Source organism: Saimiri boliviensis, chromosome 1 (genome assembly GCF_048565385.1).
Source record: "Saimiri boliviensis isolate mSaiBol1 chromosome 1, mSaiBol1.pri, whole genome shotgun sequence".
NCBI lineage: Eukaryota > Metazoa > Chordata > Mammalia > Primates > Cebidae > Saimiri > Saimiri boliviensis.
The window spans coordinates 25,080,343-25,100,979 of record NC_133449.1 but is presented as its reverse complement, the minus strand read 5'-3'; the positions used below and the strand labels follow the sequence as shown (position 1 = coordinate 25,100,979).

The following is a 20,637-nucleotide window of genomic DNA, read 5'->3' as shown; positions in this document are numbered from 1 at the left end:
AGATGAAAGGAATTTCAGTTTATCAAGAGGCTGGTGTGACCAATTCACATGTGATGAAGGATTATGGTTAATTAAGTCATTGAGTTAGTTTAATTGGCTGAGTGTTTTTCTTGCTTTGGGGCAGAAAAAAAATAATGGTGTATCTTACAAGTGATCTTATAAGTGCATCTTAGATGGGATGAAATACAGGGTGTAGAATGGGTTTTATTATGATCATGTCTATAGTAATGAGGCCTGTCCCACTAGCGTAATTAGATTGAACAAAATTGTAGAGACCTAGAAGTGAGGTTTTATTCTAGTTGGGCCTGTGACGAAAGAGTGTCTTACTAAATGAATCCTTACATAGAAATGACAAAGGGCTCCAAGATTGTTTTCTTTTTAGAAAAGGATTTTTTTAAGCAGTACTTGCTATCCGCATGCTCTAGGAAAGCACCCCCTGCTTCCTCACTGATGATTCATGAGCTGAAAGCAGTTCCTGATGCATTCATGTTTCCAGCCTGTGGGGTGTGGGGCCGCTGGTCCAGGCCCTTCTTGGTGTTCACTGGTGGCACAGTCCAGTGTGCAATCCCATTCTGGATCTCTGATGTCCCCTCTGCCTTATTGCCTTGTGACTCACTAGTATTCAAGTAAAGTAGAAAAATTCATCACCCAAAAAACAAAGGACCCTTGTCTCCTTGTCACTTTATTCATTGGCTCAGTGGCAGCCTAAGGAAGAGGAATGTGCTTTCTCAGATGTAGCTTTGATTATTCCTTTTAATCTAAGTAAATCTGAGTTTAAATCATAATTTTGCAATACAGCTCTGTTGTTATCCTTAGTTTTCATAAAAAACTTGACTCACTCCTCATTGCCTGCTGAATAAGGTTCTTAGCATGACATTGTGGCTCCTCAGCAATCCCGCCACAGCCTATCGTTTCCCTCCATCCTGATTGCTCCCGCTCTACCCTATCCCTCGCCTGTCCCTACCCTTAGCACACCAGGGAATCTTTTTGGCGGGTGCCACAGGGTCATGGGTTTGCACTGTTTACATCCCCCATCAGCATTGTGCCAGAGCATCTGTCTCTCCACAGCCTTGCCAACAGCACATGTTCCTACACTTTTGAGTTTTTGCCAATCTGATGGGTGAGAAATGTTATCTCAGTGTAGTTTTGATTTGCATTTCTCTTGTTTTGAGTAACCTGTGTTTTGAGTGACTCGAAGTAGTCAAACTTTTTGTTTTTATTCTTAGTTCTCGCTGAAATGCCAGTAACCCTGACTTTCTATCTCTCCTCCAACAAAAGCTTCAGATTCCACATCTCAGCTAAAATGTGCCTTCTTCTTTGATGCTTTTAATCTTTCACCATAGGATTGTGTCCTTTTCTGTAGGCCCATGACAGCTCAGTTAATGCCCTGATGGGAGGGATCTTACTCTCCTTCAGCTTTCCATCCCGAGTGACTGACACAGTCTAGAAAAAGATCCATACTTACTATTTTTTGGATTAATTGAATGATTTTTAAAATATTTTTTTGAGACCCAGTCATGCTCTGTTGCCCAGGCTGGAGTGCAGTGGCATGATCTCAGGTCACTGCAGCCTCCACCTCCCGGGTTCAAGTGATTCTCCTGCCTCAGCCTCTGGAGTAGCTGGGACTACAGGGACACACCACCACACCCAGCTCATTTTTTGTATTTTTAGTAGAGATGGGATTTTGCCATGTTGACCAGGCCGGGCTCAAACTCCTGGCCTCAAGTGATCCGCCCATCTTGGCCTCCCAAAGTACTGGGATTATAGATGTGAGCCACCACATCTGGCCTTAACTGAAGGATTTTAAGTTAAGTATGACATGAGAAAATTAGTAATTTTGGTTTTAATTCTAATTGACAGCTTAAACTCACATTCTCTTTGTTTTCATTGATATTATTTCATGATTTTCTCAAAGGAAATAATTTTGCAATGAGAGAAATGCAATATTTCAGAATATTTGAAGTTTTTCTAATCTTTATCCATAACAAATAAAAATATCTCTTATAAAAAGCACAATGACATTATATTATTTTGTCATTACAAATTACTCTTATTTTCTTTTTTTTTTTTTTGAGACGGAGTTTTGCTCTTGTTACCCAGGCTGGAGTGCAATGGCGCGATCTCGGCTCACCACAACCTCCGCCTCCTGGGTTCAGGCAATTCTCCTGTCTCAGCCTCCTGAGTAGCTGGGATTACAGGCACGCGCCACCATGCCCAGCTAATTTTTTTGTATTTTTAGTAGAGATGGGGTTTCACCTTGTTGACCAGATGGTCTTGATCTCTTGACCTCGTGATCCACCCGCCTCGGCCTCCCAAAGTGCTGGGATTACAGGCTTGAGCCACCGCACCCGGCACAAATTACTCTTATTTTCAAAGTCTAAAATAAATCTGTGATGTGGAGAAATTCAGTGTGAAAGTAGTTGAAAGGCTGACTGTTCCAGTTACAGCAACTCTGTAACTCTGGTTAATATATGTTTGCCCTTGTCAGATAAAATATCTCTATAACTAGACACAGAAGTTTACATAAAGATGTTTTAACCTGGACCAGGCGAGGTGGCTCATGCCTGTAATCCCAGCACTTTGGGAGGCTGAGGTGGGTGGATCACAAGGTCAGGAGATTGAGACCATCATGGTAAATATGGTGAAACTCTGTCTCTACTAAAAAATAAAAAAAATTAGCCGGGCATGGTGGCATGTGCCTGTAGTCCCAGCTACTCAGGAGGCTGAGGCAGGAGAATTGCTGGGAACCCGGGAGGCAGAGGTTGCAGTGACCTGATAATCGCACCACTGCGCTCCAGCCTGGGTGACACAGTGAGACTCTGTCTCAAAAAAAAAAAAATTTTAACCTGAAAACTTTAAAAGTGTCACTTTAAAGACTGTTATCTAAATGTCATACATTGTTCAAGTGATAAGGTGATGGATAAATATTTATATGTTGCACATAAGAAAATAGGAGTTTTAAAGCCGGGAATGAAATGGTGGGTACTTTCATTGTAAGTATTAAAAATGCTTATATAGCCGGGCGCGGTGGCTCAAGCCTGTAATCCCAGCACTTTGGGAGGCCGAGGCGGGTGGATCACAAGGTCAAGAGATCAAGACCATCCTGGTCAACATGGTGAAACCCCGTCTCTACTAAAAATACAAAAAATTAGCTGGGCATGGTGGCATGTGCCTGTAATCCGAGCTACTCAGGAGGCTGAGGCAGGAGAATTGCCTGAACCCAGGAGGCGGAGGTTGCGGTGAGCCGAGATCGCGCCATTGCACTCCAGCCTGGGTAACAAGAGTGAAACTCCGTCTCAAAAAAAAAAAAAAAAAAAAAAAAATAGGAGTTTTAATTGGAAATGATGAAATTGGAGGCTGTAGCAATGATGATCTATTGCTAAATTATTTTACTTTCTCATGTTAGTGTAGTGATACTGGATTTTTTATTTTTAAGGGGTTACTCCTCTCCTCTTTTAAAAATGGGAAGAAGTAGTTAAGGGTGGAGGAAGGGCGGTGAGAATGCCATATAGGGTAATAGTTGTTAGTCTAGATTAGAATAACAAAGAGAAAAACGCAGAAACACTTGTTTCTCAGAAAAAATATGAGACTGCATAGAATGATAAAAACAGCCTCAGTGTTTTATACAGGGAAGCATAAATAAATTATGGTGGTTTTTGCTCAGTGGATCGATCAGGCAGCTGTTAAAGTGATTAGAAATGAAGACCTTGTACAAAACAAAATATTTAATGGAATGTTAAGTGAAAAAACGGATGACATATTTATATCTATTCTGTTCACAAGTATGTAGAAATATATATACATCTGGAGGGAAACAGGAAAATGAGAGTTGTGGGAATGCATTATTTGCATTTTATTGTAGTTTTTATTAATATTAAGCTCTTAAAAATAAGGAGAAATGCAAAGAATCTGTTCAACTCCAGAGCAAAAAAAAAATGAAAAGCTAGCAGACAGAGCCAACCTACCTTTCATAAAATTATTTATTGAGGCTAGGTGCAGTGGCTCACGCCTGTAATCCTAGCACTTTGGAAGACAGATGGGCAGATCACACGGTCAGGGGTTCAAGACCAGCATGGCCAACATGGGGAAACCCCGTCTCTACTAAAAAATACAAAAATTAGCTGGGTGTGGTGACATGCGCCTGTAGTCACAGGTACTCAGGAGGCCGAGGCAGGAGAATCACTTGAATCCTGGAGGCGGAGGTTGCAAGGAGCTGAGACAGCACCATTGCACTCCAGCCTGGGCATCAAAGCGAGACTCCATCTCAAAAAAAAATTATATATTGAATGATGCAATTTTAGAGTTGAGAAGCCTCTCAAAATTTTTGTAAAAACCTCTTTACACTGTAAAAATTATTGAGGATCTCAAAGAGCTGTTATTTATATGGATTAAATCTGTCAGCATTTCCATATTAGAAGTTAAAATTGAAGCTGGGCATGGTGGCTCATGCTTATAATCCCAGCACTTTGGGAAGCTGTGGCGAGTGGATCACTTGAGGTTAGGAGTTCAAGACCAGCCTGGCCAACATGGTGAAATCCTATCTCTACTAAAAGTACAAAAATTAGCCAGGCATGGTAGCGCATGCCTGTAGTCCCAGCTACTCAGAAGGTTGAGGCAGGAGAATTGCTTGAACCCGGGAGGTGGAGGTTGCAGTGAGCCAAGATCAAGCCACTGCATTCCAGCCTGGGCAACAGTGAGGCTCTGTCTTAAAAAAAAAAAAATTAAGGAAAAAAAGTCACTTAAAAATAACAATGATGAACCTATTATACGTTAACATAAACATTTTTATGAAAAATAACTATTTCAAACAAAAATATAGTGAGAAGAGTGCCTTGGTTTTGTATTTTTGCATAGTTTTAATATTTGCCTCAATAGGAGACACGTGGATTCCCGTATTTGCTTATCCATTCAATCTGTCGTAATATGCTGTTTTGGTTAAAATTTGGAAGAAAATTTGGCCTCAAACAGCTACATAGTTGGGAAAGGGAGAAGTCTTTTTTAATAGCCTTTTCAGATAACTAGTTTTGTCACATTGTCTCTGGAAAACCCCACTGTACACTCTTGAGAGAATAGATAAATAATGTCTTAGTATTATTATGAAATACTGCAGAACTCCATGAAACTCCATGAAAATGTTTAAGTACCTCCCAGGGGTTTCCTGATCACACTGAGAACCACTATTCTAGCCCTTGAAAGATGAGAAAACTGAAACCCAGAGATGCGCAGTGATTTTCTCCAAATCACATAGTTGGTGGAAGACAGAGCCCTTGGACATGGCTCTGCTAGTTTCATTCCTCATGTTTTTGGAAAACGTCAGTCAGTATAAGGTCTTTTAGGCTGACCCGACAGCCCCGTGGAGGCCATGTTAACCTCTGTGACCTGCATGGACACTCCAGTTGAGTTCTGAATAACTGGAAGACCATGAGAAGAGGAAGAAATGATCAACCCCTGTGACGCCTGCTTAACTTTGAGACCTTCTCTATTGTTCCTTATTCCCACCCCAATTGATAAGGCCATTGGACTTTGTAACCAACATTGGTCAACACTCCACATTCTAGGACCCCCTCCCAGCTTGCAAAAAACCTCCTTGAACTGTAACTTCTACAACTTTCCACTGCCCACCCCAAATCTATAAAACCAACTCCTATCCCACCACCCTTCGCTGACTCCGTTTTCAGACTCAGCCTGCACACACCCCGGTAAATAAACAGCCATGTTGCTCACACAAAGCCTGTTTGCGGGGGGGGTGGGGGGGTCTCTTCATTCAGAGCTCATGCATTTTACTTTTGAACAACTTTTAGAGATTGATCCTGAGTTTATTTATGAGGGTCTTCTGAGATACCAAATCTAATTCTACCTTTTCATCTTGAAGATTAAAAAAACTGTTCATGGTAAACAAATCAAAACTTTTCAGAGAAAGTAGTATTAGGGCCAGGCGTGGTGGCCCACGCCTATAATCTCGGCACTTTGGGAGGCTGAGGCGGGTGGATCACGAGGTCAAGAGATCGAGACCATCCTGGTCAACATGGTGAAACCCCGTCTCTACTAAAAATACAGAAAAATTAGTGGGGCATGGTGGCGCGTGCCTGTAGTCCCAGCTACTCAGGAGGCTGAGGCAGGAGAATTGCCTGAACCCAGGAGGCCGAGATTGTGGTGAGCCGAGATGGCGCCATTGCACTCTAGCCTGGGTAACAAGAGTGAAACTTCGTCTCAAAAAAAGAAAGTAGTATTAGAATTATAAGTGGATTATAAAAATGTAACTTTTAACATACTTAAGATATAGAAATATTAATTTGAACTTTAAATTTATGACAAAGGATATGATACATTTAATTTCTTTTGCCACTTTTTACTAGCTAAAAATTTTCTAGCATTTTCTATCTATCCATCCATCTATCTATCTATCTATCTATCTATCTATCTATCTATAGACGGGGTTTCACCATGTTGGCCAGGGTGGTCTCGAACTCCTGACCTCAGGTGATCCACCTGCCTTGGCCTCCCATAGTGCTGGGATAAATTTTTTTTTTTTTTTGAGATGGAGTCTCACTGTGTTACCCAGGCTGGAGTGCCATCGTGAGAACTTGGCTCACTGCAGCCTCTGCCTCCCAGGTTCAATAGATTTTCCTGTCTCAGCTTCCCAAGTAGCTAGGATTACAGGCACCTGCCACCATGCCCAGCTAATTTTTGTATTTTTAGTAGAGATGGAGTTTCACTATGGTGCCCAGGCTGGTCTCAAACGCCTGCTCTCAGGTGATCCACCTGCCTCAGCCTCCCAAAGTACTGGGATTACAGGTATGAGCCACCACGCTGGCCAATCTCAACAATTTTAAATAGACGCTTTTGACTTTATCGTGATTTCTTGGTTATCTGTATGTTCATAGAGGCATTTTCTATATCTGTTCCTCCATTCAAATGTTAGGTGGCTTTATGGTTTTCAGTGTTATTCACTGATTCCTCCCAGATTCCATCCAGATCTCAAACAATGGTATTCTTGGATCTGAGATGGAAAACACTTAGGATAACCTTTCTTTAGCCTATTTGAGTAGGTACTTCTCATGCTTCACCATCAGTGCTCAGTGACGTGTAGAGGCCCTTTGAATGACAGCTACATACCACCACTCATTCTGTCAGCCCTCTTTCGTAGCTCTCAACTCCTCCTGCCCCAGCCAGAAGTTCCATATTAGAAGTTAAATGGAGAAACTGTCAAATTACTTAACTGCTTCATGCTGGCCTGCCGGCTGTCTGGAGATGAGACTGTCCCTTGGCTTTCTTCATCTTTTCCAGATTTGTATTGCACAGCTTCTTCCCTGCTCTGCCTTCTACTCTACCTCCCTTTTCTATTCCCCCTTTACCAGTTTCTTATTTTAAAGATTATTCTTAATAAGAATGACCTCCAATTTACATATACTGGAATCAGGATTCTCTCAGTCGCTAGAAAGATGCAGAGGAAATAGTCTGTCTAGTCTCGAGCCTTTCGAGACAGGAGCTCTTATTGGGAGGGTCCTGTGATGGGTCCCATGGCAGCCCTGGGGGCCTCTGACCTTCAGGCCAAGCACTCCAGTGTCTTCACTCCTCGCTTCCAGTTTGTGTTAAATACATATTTTTAGTGGTAAAAATTGGAGTTATTTTGTAATCAGCTGCCAATGTCTTTAGATCAGCTCTAACCAAGTTTATCTTTTCTACCTTTTTTCCCACCTGAAATGATTTAAACGTTTTATGGGGAAATACCCATATTTTTTATATCCTGTTCTTCACATTAAAAGGTGGGGCTGGGAACACAGTTACTTGGGAGAGAGCAAGGTGAAATTCTGGGTGTGCTTTTGGCTTCGCCCCAGCCCCCGACCTGCCTCTGAGTGGTGGGACCAGGACTTGGAGGAGGCACCTGCTGAGTGTGTGCCCTGTTGTCTCAGCTCTTCTTTTGGAACAATTTGAAGTGAGGTCTTCGTGTCCATGTTATAATCATGGAGCTCTCTTGTTGGGTTGTGTGACCCTGGACTTTTAGCTTCTTTTTCCTTTCCCTTCGGAGCTGGAAAGGTGTCATGTGGGCTAGAGAAAATAAAAAAGAAAATTCATTGATTTGAAATATTATTTTTGTTTTCTCTGTATCATACGACTCTATCTTACTTTCTAAACTGTTTTCTAAATAACGTGAGATGTGTTATTTCAATATTTCATGTACAGTGGACGCTTACCATATATTTGTTAAAAAGAGAAATAAAGGTAGAACAGAAAAATGCAGTCTAGCCAGCAAGCTGGTATACCAGGCGCGTTGTGATGGGCATTGGGATATGTAGGCTTCAATCTCATCCTTATTGTAACTGCCTCTGTGATTTTTGTCAAACTATTTGAACTACTTTAAGCTTCTGTTTTCTCTTCTATAAGTGAGAAAGCTGCTGAATGATGTCTAGGTGTTTGCCCTTCGGTTTATTTTTTCTCAGTAGTTACTTACCAAGTGTTTCTCGTGTGCCAGGCACTGGTAGGAAAGCCGGAAATGTGGTAGACAAGCAACCACAGTCCCTGCTCTTACTGATGTTGCTTTATACTCAGTTGTGGGGTGTCCTTTCTTCCCCACTGGATAGCAGAAATAGTAACCTGAAGGACAGTCTTGGCTTTGTGTCTGATTTGGGCCAGGCTACCAAAAAACCTTTAAATGCTTCATTTTTTCATCTGTAAAGTGATGAGAGTAATATCTAACCTAGGTTATCTTATACATTTGACTAAAATAAAATAATGTATGCGGGAATACATTTGAATATACTAATAGGAGTACAGAGTACAGCATGTGGTGGTATCTGTAGTAATGTAAAATATTTTATTTTGCTATGAAATTTAGCATGTAATTCACTAAAGCTTGGATGGGAAAATCTTAACTTAATCTTGAAGTTCAGAGATGCTTAAAAAATATGGCCAGGCATGGTGCTCATGCCTGTAATCCTAGCACTTTGGGAGGCTAAGGTGGGCTGGTCACCTGAGGTCAGGAGTTTGTGACCAGCCTGACCAACATAGAGAAACCCATCTCTGCTAAAAATACAGAATTAGCTGGGCATGGTGGCGCATGCCTGTAATCCCAGCTAATTGGGAGGCTGAGTCAGGAGAATCACTTGAACCCAGGAGGCAGAGGTTGTGGTAAGCCAAGATATGCCATTGCATTCCAGCCTGGGCAACAAGGGCGAAACTCCGTCTCAAAAAATAAATAAAATAAAATAAAGTATATTTGTTTTTCTTCTCTTCACAGAGAAAGATAATGCTAAATATGTTTTTAGACACAATGATGGCCGACCCTCCTCCCCAGTGCCTTGTCTGGCTACCTCTCATGCACAGGCTTGCCCATGTTGAGAATGGTAAGCAGAACTTTTATTGTTTAATTCTTCAGGCTATAGAAAGCATAGGAACTGATTATTTGCAATGTCCTTAGCTATAAATATCATGGAAAATTACACTTGATGTTTGCTATCACTGTGTCATTTGATTTTGCAGATTCAGCTTTCAGAAGAATATTTCTTTTAAAAAAGGAAGGACACTTATTATTTCTTCTTCTTTTTTTTTTTTTGTCCAGGACAGTCTCACTCTGTTGCCTAGACCGGGGTGCAGTGGCGCAATCCTGGCTCAGTGCAACCTTCCCCTCCCGGGTTCAAGCAATTCTCCTGCCTCAGCCTCCAGAGTAGCTGGGATTACAGACAGGCACCAGCCATCATGCCTGGCTAATTTTTATCTTTTTAGTAGAGACAAGGTTTTGCCATGCTGGCCAGGCTGGTCTCAAAGAGACTTACTACTTTAGAAAGGAAACCAAGAAATAGGCTGGGCTTAATGGCTCACACCTGTAATCCCAGCACTTTGGGAGGCTGAGGTGGGTGGATCACTTGAGGTCAGGAGTTCTAGACCAGTCTGGCCAACATGGCAAAACTCCATCTCTATTAAAAATACAAAAATTAGCCAGGCGTGGTTTTGGGCACCTGTTATCCCAGCTACTCGGAAGGCTGAGGCAGGAGAACCACTTGAACTTGGAAGGTGAAGGCTGCAATGAGTCAAGATCGCGCCAGTGCACTGCAGCCTGGGTGACAGAGTGAAACTCTGTCTCAAAAAAAAAAAAAAAAAAAAAAGGAAAGGATACCAAGACGTCGTCCTATCAGGTCATACAATTTCAACTATATGCTTTTCCTCCCTAAGATTCTAGATGATTGTTTTCTGTTTGAACCCACCTGATTTTTAGCCGTGACTTCCTGTTTCATCTTTATCAAACTCATAGTTCTAAAAAACTGCATGTATGCAATATCAACTGTGAAAACTATAATTATTTTGGAATAATTTAAAGAAAAATAGTGAAGATATAATTTAACAGCAGGTTTCCTTTTTTTTTTTTTCCGAGATGTAGTCTTGCTGTTGTCACTTGGGCTGGAGTGCAATGGTGTGATCTCAGCTCACTGCAACCTCTGCCTCACAGGTTCCAGCAATTCTCTTGACTCAGCCTCCTGAGTAGCTGAGATTACAGGCACCTGCCACTATGCCTGGCTAATTTTTGTATTTTTAGTAGAGCTGGAGTTTCACCATGTTGGCCAGGCTGGTCTTTAGCTCCAGACCTCAGATGATCCACCTGCTTTGGCCTCCCAAAGTGTTGGGATTACAGATGTGAGGCACTGTGCCCTTCCAGGTTCCTTCCCCCCCTCCATTTTTTTCCTTTACCATTTTTGCCTTGAATCTGTTCTTGGTATCCCTCCCAGGAATTTGACATAAATTTTTGTTTTGCTTTGAGTTAAAACGGTACTTATCTCTTAGTAACTTCTTAATTTTTTTCTGTTCTTGCCGTCAGTTTATCTCCTCCTGTAGCTTGTTGGCGTTTGTTAAAGGGAAGGCCATTGTTTTTCTAGCAACATTCCTGGTCTCGAGGCTCTTGCCTTTCTTCATTCCTCAAAAGAAAATGAGGAAGAGCCAAGAACCACTAAAAAGAGTCCGTTTTTATCCCTTCTAGAAGAATGAAATCAATGTCCATACTGTTTTTATTTTATTGCTGTCCTATCTATACTTTAAAATAAATTTTTCTCAGCCTTTTACCCAACTATGGCTTTAGTTCACAAGCATCTCAGATTCAGGATTCGTTTCTTAAAGGACCAGAATCTCTCTAGACTAAATCAGAAAAATTTTAAAAACAGGATTCTTGGATAGATTTAAATTTTTGAGAGCAATGCCTTTATAGCCTTAAGTGTTTTAGTAGTTTTATGTCCAGTTGATTTTCATGAAATAATTTTGTATTTGCTATTTGTCGAGATGTATTATTATCCATATGAACGTTTTATTGTGACTTTTATAAAGTATAATTTACTGATTACATTCTTAATGTGTGTGGTTTGTAATATTTTTATCAAAGACAGAAATGTTATAAAATAATTAAAATATCTAGAAATAAAATATGTTACTATTACACTAATATTTTTCTATATTAGTCTTAATTTATATATGTCTTAATTTTAATGGTGAGAAATTATAAAATAATGGTATTTCTGGTTTTTTTGGTTTGAGCTCTATGAAGTTCGTCATGAATTAGATTGATGTTACTATGCTTAAGGAGTAATGTTTATTCACTTACGCAAAAGTTGTACTTTTTAAATTGATTTACTAATCCAAGTAAGATGAGAAGGTAACTACTACTAAGTGATGCACTTTACCAAAATAATACTTTTACCAGAACCAGAACCTGAACAGACCTTCTCTTCCTTGTTTATAACTGACCCAACACACTTGTTAATTTTTTCATCATTCTAGTTCTCTGCTTTTCTACCTGTCACCCATTCCACTGACTAAGGATTGACTTGACTGGTTTGAAAGAGAACACAGACATATATGTTCAACCAAAATTATCAGAATATATTTGATAATTTAATACTAATACACATATCTCTTTTATTAACCTAAATTACTTAGAATTATAAATATTGGCTGCATAGATGTTGACCTCATTGACGTTAGCTGAGATTGATGGAGTTCATTCTCTGGAGGAACTATACTAGGTTGTATTGTTAATTTGGAGCATAGACTCTTAATTAGTATTTACAGCATTCCTTAGGAATATCTTGATGGCAAAAAACTTAATTTCTTTTTTTTTTTTTGAGACAGAGTTTCCCTCTTGTTACCCAGGCTGGAGTGCAATGGCGTGATCTCGGCTCACCGCAACCTCCGCCTCCTGGGTTCAGGCAATTCTCCTGCCTCAGCCTCCTGAGTAGCTGGGATTACAGGCACGCGCCACCATGCCCAGCTAATTTTTTGTATTTTTAGTAGAGATGGGGTTTCACCATGTTGACCAAGATGGTCTCGATCTCTTGACCTCGTGATCCACCTGCCTCGGCCTCCCAAAGTGCTGGGATTACAGGCGTGAGCCACCGCGCCCGGCAAAAAACTTAATTTCTTAGAAATAATATCCTTTGGATTTTTTATTGCTAATTTTAGTTTTCTTTTAGTCCCTAGTGGTCATGTTACATAATCTTGTATTGTTTTTCTCACCTCATACTCAATTTTTTTTGAGTCTTGATTCATTAGTTAATACATATTTTTGGAAGCAAGTCTAAAAGTCCCTATAATTGAAATAAGATTGTGGTCTTATATATATATAATGCTAGAAAGAGTTGCTCAATGAAAATTTGAATACTCGATCCCTCTTCTTTTTTGAGGTGGAGTTTTGCTGTTGCCCAGGCTGGAGTGCAGTTGTGATCTTGGCTCATGGAAACCTCTGCCTCCTGGGTTCAAGGGATTTTCCTGACTCAGCCTCCTGAATAGCTGGGATTACAGGCATGCATCACCACGCCCAGCTAATTTGTATTTTTAGTAGAGACAGGGTTTTTCCATGTTGGTCAGGCTGGTCTCAAACTCCCGACCTCAGGTGAACCACCCAGCTCGGCCACCCAAAGTGCTGGGATTACAGGCGTGAGCCACCACACCTTGCCTGTCCCTCTCTTCTGTTAACTTTCTTTTCATGTGTTCGGAGTTGACTTGTCAGAGGAAAAAATTATGCTACCAACATTTAAAAGTATAAATAGTGATCTATAATATACAGTTGTGTATTGCCCTTGATAGTAAATTGGAATGATTAGATTAGAATCATTAGTCTATGTTGAATTTTTTTTCCGATGTATTGAGTCTTTTCTTTTCTTTTTCTTTTTTTTTTTTTTTTTTTTAGTAAATGGCTGGTTAGGCTAGCAGATAATTTAGATTCTTTAGTCCTACTTTTGTTTTATTGTTGTTGTTGTTGTTTTGTTTTTGAGACAGGGTCTTTTCTGTCGCCCAGGCTGGAATGCAGTGGCATGATCTCTACTCACTGCAACCTCTGCTTCCTGGGTTCAGACAATTCTCGTGCCTCAGCCTCCTGAGTAACTGGGATTATAGGCATGCACCATCATGCCCAGCTAATTATTTTTTGTAATTTTAGTAGAGACAGGGTTTTGGCATGTTGTCCAGGCTGGTCTTGAACGCCTGGTCTCAAGTAATCTGCCTGCCTCAGCCTTCCATAGTGCTAGGATTACAGGGGTGAGCCACCACACCCGGCTCTAATTTTGTTTTCACCTTTGTTTTTATATTAGATTTGGTATTCCCCTGTAATGACTGTATTCTCCAAATGAAAATTTATACTTTCTTCTTTTATTCCTTCCCTTCTCTCCTGCCCTTTTTCTCTTCCCTTTTCTCTCCTGTCTACAAGTCTTCCATCCCGTGGAGTGCTCCTACTGCCGGTGTGAGAGTATGATGGGTTTTCGGTACCGGTGCCAGCAGTGCCACAACTATCAGCTCTGCCAGAATTGCTTTTGGCGTGGCCATGCCAGTGGGCCTCACAGCAACCAGCACCAGATGAAGGAGCATTCCTCTTGGGTAACTGCTTTGTGTTTCATCTGTATCCCTGAGTGTTAATCTGTTTTATCAGTAACAGCACCTGGGCCTGCTTCCTCATGGATGCCTACCAAATAAGGATGTGGTGTAGTAAAATCTTAACACTAACATTTATGCCAGGCTTGCAGAAATGTTATGCTTCCTGACTTGATTTTAAAAGCAGAATTAAAAAAGTTTCTAGGAAACAAAGATAGTATATTTGAAATGGTCTATTTTATTCAGAAGTGGAATGTTGCATTGCTCTCTTTCCAAAGTGAAAAATGAGTTTCTTCTTAGTTTAAAAATGTATAAGGGGAATCCTCCCAGTGTTTTTTTTTTTTTTGAGTTTTCAGTAAGACTTAAAGTTCTTTTTGCAAGCAAAATTTCCTCATATTTATAGGGTTTAAATGTTGCAAGGAAAGTTGCAGAAAATAAAGGAGTTAAATATTTATGCCTGTAAAGTTGGAAAAAAAACATTATATTTTATAACCATTGCCACATTGGTGTCTTTACCTTCTAAAGTAGTTTTTAAGATAGTAATATCTTGACAGAAGTCAGTATCTGATTTTTCTGTGGTGCTTATAAATTATGTAACATGCTTATCATCAGTTATTTTCCTTCCTTTCTCTCAGTTTATTTGCAGAGTTTTAAAAATGCCATATTTCCCTTCCAAAAAGTTGCCACAGCCTTTGTTTTAAAATCTTTCCTCTAGTTTTTGTTGGTTGGTTGGTTGGTTTGCTAAACGGTAGAAAAACATATAAGGGCAGAAGTATAATTCAGGATCTAGATTCTTTAGCTTGGTTGTCTGTTGGCTTTCAAGTATTAGAAAGCTTTAATAACCAGTTTTTATTTTATCTTTGGTCGTCTTAAAACTCAACCAAGTAAAAGCAAATAAACTCACGTCAGGAATTAAAGAAAAAAACAAAACAAACTTCAACGTACACTTAATCCTAGTTTTTTCATCTCTGACAATCTGTTAGATACTTTTTTTTTTTAAACTAGATAGGTTTCTGTTATAATTAACCATAAAATTTTGTTAAACTCCTGGGTCTTGTTGTGTTGTGAAATCCAATTTTTTTGTTGTTGTTGTTGAAGAACCACTTTTAAAATCTTTAAAAAAAAAACCCCCCCCAAAAAAACAGTTTTTTTCTTTTTTTCTTTTCTTTCTTAATTGAATAAAGAGATTTTACAGATTTTCAAATTGTTTCTTTTTGGTTTCTTAAAGTACAAGTACGGGCCAGGTGTGGTGGCTCACGCTTGTAATCCCAGCACTTTGGGAGGCCGAGGCAAGTGGATCACAAGGTCAAAAGATCGAGACCATCCTGCTCAACATGGTGAAACCCCGTCTCTACTAAAAATACAAAAAATTAGCTGGGCATGGTGGCACGTGCCTGTAATCCCAGCTACTCAATAGGCTGAGGCAGGAGAATTGCCTGAACCCAGGAGGCGGAGGTTGTGGTGAGCTGAGATGGCGCCATTACACTCCAGCCTGGGTGACAAGAGTGAAACTCAGTCTCAAAAAAAAAAAAAAAAAAAAGTACAAGTACTTCACTGTGTTAATTGTTGATGTTTTTTCTAGTGGGGTTTTTTTTGGTGGGGGAGGGTAGAGTCTAACTGTTCATACTGGGATAATTTTTGCTGTTTTAATTTTCATGTTGACTGAGTTTGCTGGTGTATTTCTACGAAAATTCTCATTCTGAATGTTGGGACGAGGAGAATGAGAAACTTCTTGTTTTCTCTGGTTTGCACTTCCTCATTTGGCTAATCTATTACCCTTTTAAAAATGGGGATTTTGTATTTATTTAAAGACATGTGACTGATACTGCTTTATGATTTGCATTTTTCATCTACTCTTGAATTTTTTTATTGAGTTATAAGATACATACCGAAAAGTATACAAATCGCAAATAAATTCTTACATTTCTGTGTGATCCTCACAACAGTCTTGTGAAATAGGTCTTATTTCCACAGTTGTTATTCTTATTTTAGCTTTTTTTGTTTTATAAATTCCTTTTTGTTATAGTGACTTAATTTTTTAAAAAATCAAGTATTGTCATCCTGCATAATTTTGAAGATAATATGATAAATATGTCAGTTCTGAATTTCGATGGATATATGCCTTTCGTGGGGTAGATGCATACTGGTAAGGCCGTTTAGCAGTATGTGCAGGTGTCTGTATATAACTTGTTTTCAAATTTAAAATTCTGTACATGCAGAGCTCTTGCTTTTTGAGGAAGATGTGGTTGAATTTTGAAGCTGGGTAAAGAAGTTTCCAGTTAACAAAAAGATGTGCTAACAATTTAATAGTAATTTCTTCAAGATTGTCAGCTGTGTTTATACTAACATTTTGAGCAAATGTTTCTATATGCTCACACGTGAGTTTAAGTGTGTGTTTAACCAGCTGGTATATGAATTTGCGTTGTAGATGTGATATGTGAGTTTTTAGTACCTGGAAGTTTATTTTGAATTTTCCAGAAATTTCTGTTAAATGTTTTTATCTCAGTAACTATGCAGTATAATTCATTGGTTCACTTGAATTACAAAGAAAATGCCATATGGTACCATATCTGAGATTCATCCTGTCTGTTCACTCTTTCATTCAAAATATATTTTTAAGCACCTACTGTGTGCCAGATCCTGTAAGAGGCTTTTGGGATACATCTATGAACAAACCAGACAAAGACTCCTGCCCTGTGGAGCTTAAGTTTTAATGAGCATGAAAGAGACTGCTAGAGCTTGTCAGCATTACTCTTTTCCTATTCTTGTTGGCACGTACCTAGACTACACTTTTCAGCCTTTGTGTTGCTGAGTGGAACCATGTGAATAGTTCTTGCCAGTGGGATGTGAACAGAATGATAGGTGTCTTTCCAGAATAAGACAGTTATTGAATAGCAGGGTGTCTTCTCTACTCTCTCTGCTACCTTGGTGGAGAGAATGTCATTAAGACCCAGCGAAGGGTGAAACCATGAAACAAAAGGAAACTGGGTCGTTGAATGATGGGTGGAGAAGAATATCCAGCAATCCACTTGACTGTGATGGGGGGGCATGATAAAAACTTTGTGTTGAGTCACTGAAGTTTCAGTACAAGAGGTAGACTTCTGTTAAATAAAATCTTAAAATTTGTGGCGTTGTCTTAGCAGTCACATGGTACACTTGATGAGGAAACTGATATTACAGAGGGAAAGTCAGAAACCCACGTTATTTATGGTGGCAACCAGTTTGGTAAATGTATCATCTGTGATCATTTGGAAGGCACGAGTGGGCTCTAGGTCAAGTGTTAGAAAAGATCAGAATGTGAGACTCTTAATGGTAAGGTGACAAAGGAGAGAGATGAGCTCAGAAAGAATTGGCTAGTGTGCAAGTAATAAATGAAAGGGAACAGAGAAAGTTCTGATTCTTGGGGCAGTGAAAGGAAAAACAGACTGCTTCCAGACCCTAGAGAGAAAACTAAGCATTGAGAAAGGCTTTAAGCAGCAAAGTCCTAGTAGAGCTTCTCAGTGGAAAAAGGTGACCCAGTCATGTGGCGAAGATCAGATTTAGGGAATGGGCTCTTGTTCTTGGCTGCTTATCAGAATCCCCTTGGTTCTGCCTACAGAGATTCTGCTTTATTGGTCTGAGGTACATGAAACCCTAGACATAGACAGTTTTTAAAAGTTCCCCAAGTGGGTGAGGCGCAGCGGCTCACGCCTATAATCCCAGCACTTTGGGAGGCCAAAGCGGGCGGATCACCTGCAATCAGGAGTTTGAGACCAGCCTGGCCAACATGGTGAAACCCCATCTCTACTAAAAATACAAAAAGTTGGCTGGGCATGGTGGTGAGCACCTGTAGTCCCAGCTACTTGGGAGGCTGAGGCAGGAGAATCACTTGAACTTGGGAGGTGGAGTTTGCAGTGAGCCCAGATTGCACCACTGCACTCCAGCCTGGGCAACAAGAGCAAAACTCTATGTCTCAAAAAAAGAAAAAAAAAAAAAAAAAAAAAAAGCTAGTGCAGAGAAGCCACAAATAAAAATAAAGTTCCCCAAGTGATTCTATCAAACAGCCAAAGCTGAGAGCAACTGATGTTGTTCATATGGCCTCCAGGTGGCTTCTGTTAAGTTGAAAGCAAGAGTCAAAGGAATACATTAGTCTTAGGAAAGAACTTTGTGTGTGGTTACTGGCACATGGAATCAATCAACTGGAAACAAATAGATCAAAGGCCTACTAAGTTTCTGAAGAAATTACATTGGCAAAGAAATTATAAGCGTGAACTGAACAAGCCCTTAACTATTTGAGCTATAAAACCACTATTAAAAAAGCAACAACAACAACCCTGAGAACTTGGTCTGGCAGGATAGGTTGATGGGTTGTGAAGGTTGTGCAGCCCCTCCAGAGGGTATGCCAGAGCCCACCTGGTGAACAAGGCTATTGGATAAGCAAGAAACTCCTGCTCTGGTTCCACCATTGTATCTTGGGAGCAGGAGGGGAAGGTGCAGACAGTTTGCCTTTTTGGTTCATAGATTGCATCTTAAGGAGTTCCACATGATTCTTATGAAGACTATGCCATATCCAGAGATCCTGGACGCAGTGACTGAATCGGACCACAGGTGTTCCACCTGGGCGTGTGTGGCACAGTGGGAGGAGATAAGGGTGCTCTGTGTGTAAGAAAAGGGAACAAAAATGCAGTTGGTGATTGAAGTTTCAAGAATATTCTTTTCTTAAATTCCACTGGAGAGAACTAGTCATATGGTCCCATGTGGCCACAAGGAGAGTGTATTGTATATTATCTGTATATCACTTCTCAGCCAAGGTGGTTTGCAGCAAGCGTGCCTCTTTATCTTTACCCTCCCACTGCTGATATACATTGACCAAATGGAATGGTCTCCAAAGGGACTGGCTGAGGCAGATGGAGTAGGCTGGGTACCTGCATGTATGGAGCAGAGCCCCTCTGCCAGCTTACATGGGACGCTAATATGAGCAGTTATTAGCAAGTGGAATCAGGAATGTAGGGGTGGGGAGATTGGAGATTGAATATGGAAGTCATGTAGGCCTTGTTGAGAAAGTGAGATTTGAGCACACTTAGAAGTTTACCAGCAGGTATTTGGGGAAGAGCAGAGGTAGTGTTCAGTGTTCAGGCCCTGGGGTGGGAGTGTACCTGTAAATCCAGGGAAAGAAGCCAGCATGGCCAGAATGAAATGAGCAGGGGAGGATTGTAGGAGAGGGGGTGAAAACATTAATATGGGCCTGTTGACCATTGTAAGGACTTTTACTCTGAGTGAGATGAGGAGTCTTATAGGGTTTTGAGTAGAAGAATAACATGATTTGATTTATATTTTTAAATGGTCAGTCTAGATGCCATGTGAAGAGTAGACAGTGGAAAAGAGAGAGAGGAGCAGAGAGACCATTTAGGAGAAATTCTAATAATTAAAACAAGATATGGTAGGACAGTAGTAGAGATTGTAAAAAGGATTGAATTATGGTATGTTGTATAAATCAGCCTAATGGGTTGAATGTGGCTTGTGAGAGTGGAGGAGTCAAGGAAAAGTCTTAAGATTTTGTCCTGAGGCTAGAAGGATGGAATTGCCATGGACTGAGGTGGGGAAGGCTGTGGATGGAGAATGTTTAGATGTAGGATCAAGGATGAACCTTGTTCACCCTTTGTTCTGGACCTGTTGAACTTAAGTTGCCTCTTAAATATCCGTCCATATGAAGTTGTGGAGTAGGTTATTGTATATGATGAGTCTGGAGTTTAAGAACGAAGTCTGAGATAGAAGTATAAATCTGGGAGTCATAGGCATGTATTTAAAGCCACGAGACTGGATGATACCACTTATGATACCACTGAGAGAAGGAGTGAAGATGGAGAAGAAAAAAGAGGAGTAAGAACAGACCCCAGAGCTCTTCAGTATGAGGACATCTGGGAGAAGAGGAAGATCCTGCCTCCGGTGAGGTGGGATGAAAGCCAGGGGAGTGTGTGTTCTGGAAAACAAGTGAAGAATGTGTTTGAGGAGGAGGAAGTGATCAACTGTGTCAGATGCTGCCGACAAGGAAGAAGGACTGACCCTTTGTCTAACAATGTGGAGATTGTCTGGAGAACAGTTTCTGTGGAGTGGTGGGGACAAAAACCTGATCAAAGTAGGTTTAAGAGGGAAAGGCAAGAAAGATGGAGACAGCTAGGATAGATAACTCTCTTAATGAGTAAATGAATATTTTTTTCTGACACCATTTTGTCTTCTTTTTTTTTTTTTTTGAGACAGGGTACCACTTTGTTGCCCAGCCTGGAGTGCAGTGTACAATCATGAATCACTATAGCCTTGACCTCCTGGGCTCAAGCAGTCCTCCCACCTCAGCTTCCAGAGTAGCTGGGACCACAGTCAAGTGCCACCATTCCCAGATAATTTTTGTAGATATAAGATTTTGTCATTTTTACCAGACTGATCTCGAACTCCTGAGCTGAGCTCAAGTGATCTGCCCACCTCCACCTTCCAGAGTGCTGGGATTGCAGGGATGAGCCGTGGAGCCTGGCCCTCAAACACCGTTTCTAATAGTAGTTCCTATTGGAATTTTCGAGGACTCATGAATTCCACTTCCCTTTTCCTCCCCACAAGATGACAGCCAGGAGTTAGGCAAATGGCAGTCTGTTTGAAACAGTGGATTTGCCTGTAGTCCCTGAATCAACTATACCCTCACTCAACTGCTGGTATTTCCAGCAGGGAGCCGATCTTGAACATTTATGGATCTGGGAGGAGAAGAGAATGTGTGCTCTGTGGAATGTGCAGTTCCCAAAAAAGAGAGGAAGGGGCTGAGCTGGG

General features: G+C 40.5%; 1 protein-coding gene across 38 annotated transcripts in view; it reads left to right on the top strand.

The window, feature by feature from the left end:
• Positions 1-20,637, top strand: part of DTNB (dystrobrevin beta) — a 318,860-nt gene that overhangs the window by 110,686 nt on the left and 187,537 nt on the right. For all 38 annotated transcript variants that reach the window (XM_074395059.1, XM_074395056.1, XM_074395051.1 and 35 more), the window contains 2 exons: positions 9,239-9,344; positions 13,685-13,851. In XM_074395059.1, the coding sequence (XP_074251160.1) occupies positions 9,248-9,344; positions 13,685-13,851 (264 nt within the window). In that variant the 5' untranslated portion in view covers positions 9,239-9,247. The remainder of the gene's footprint in view (positions 1-9,238; positions 9,345-13,684; positions 13,852-20,637) is intronic.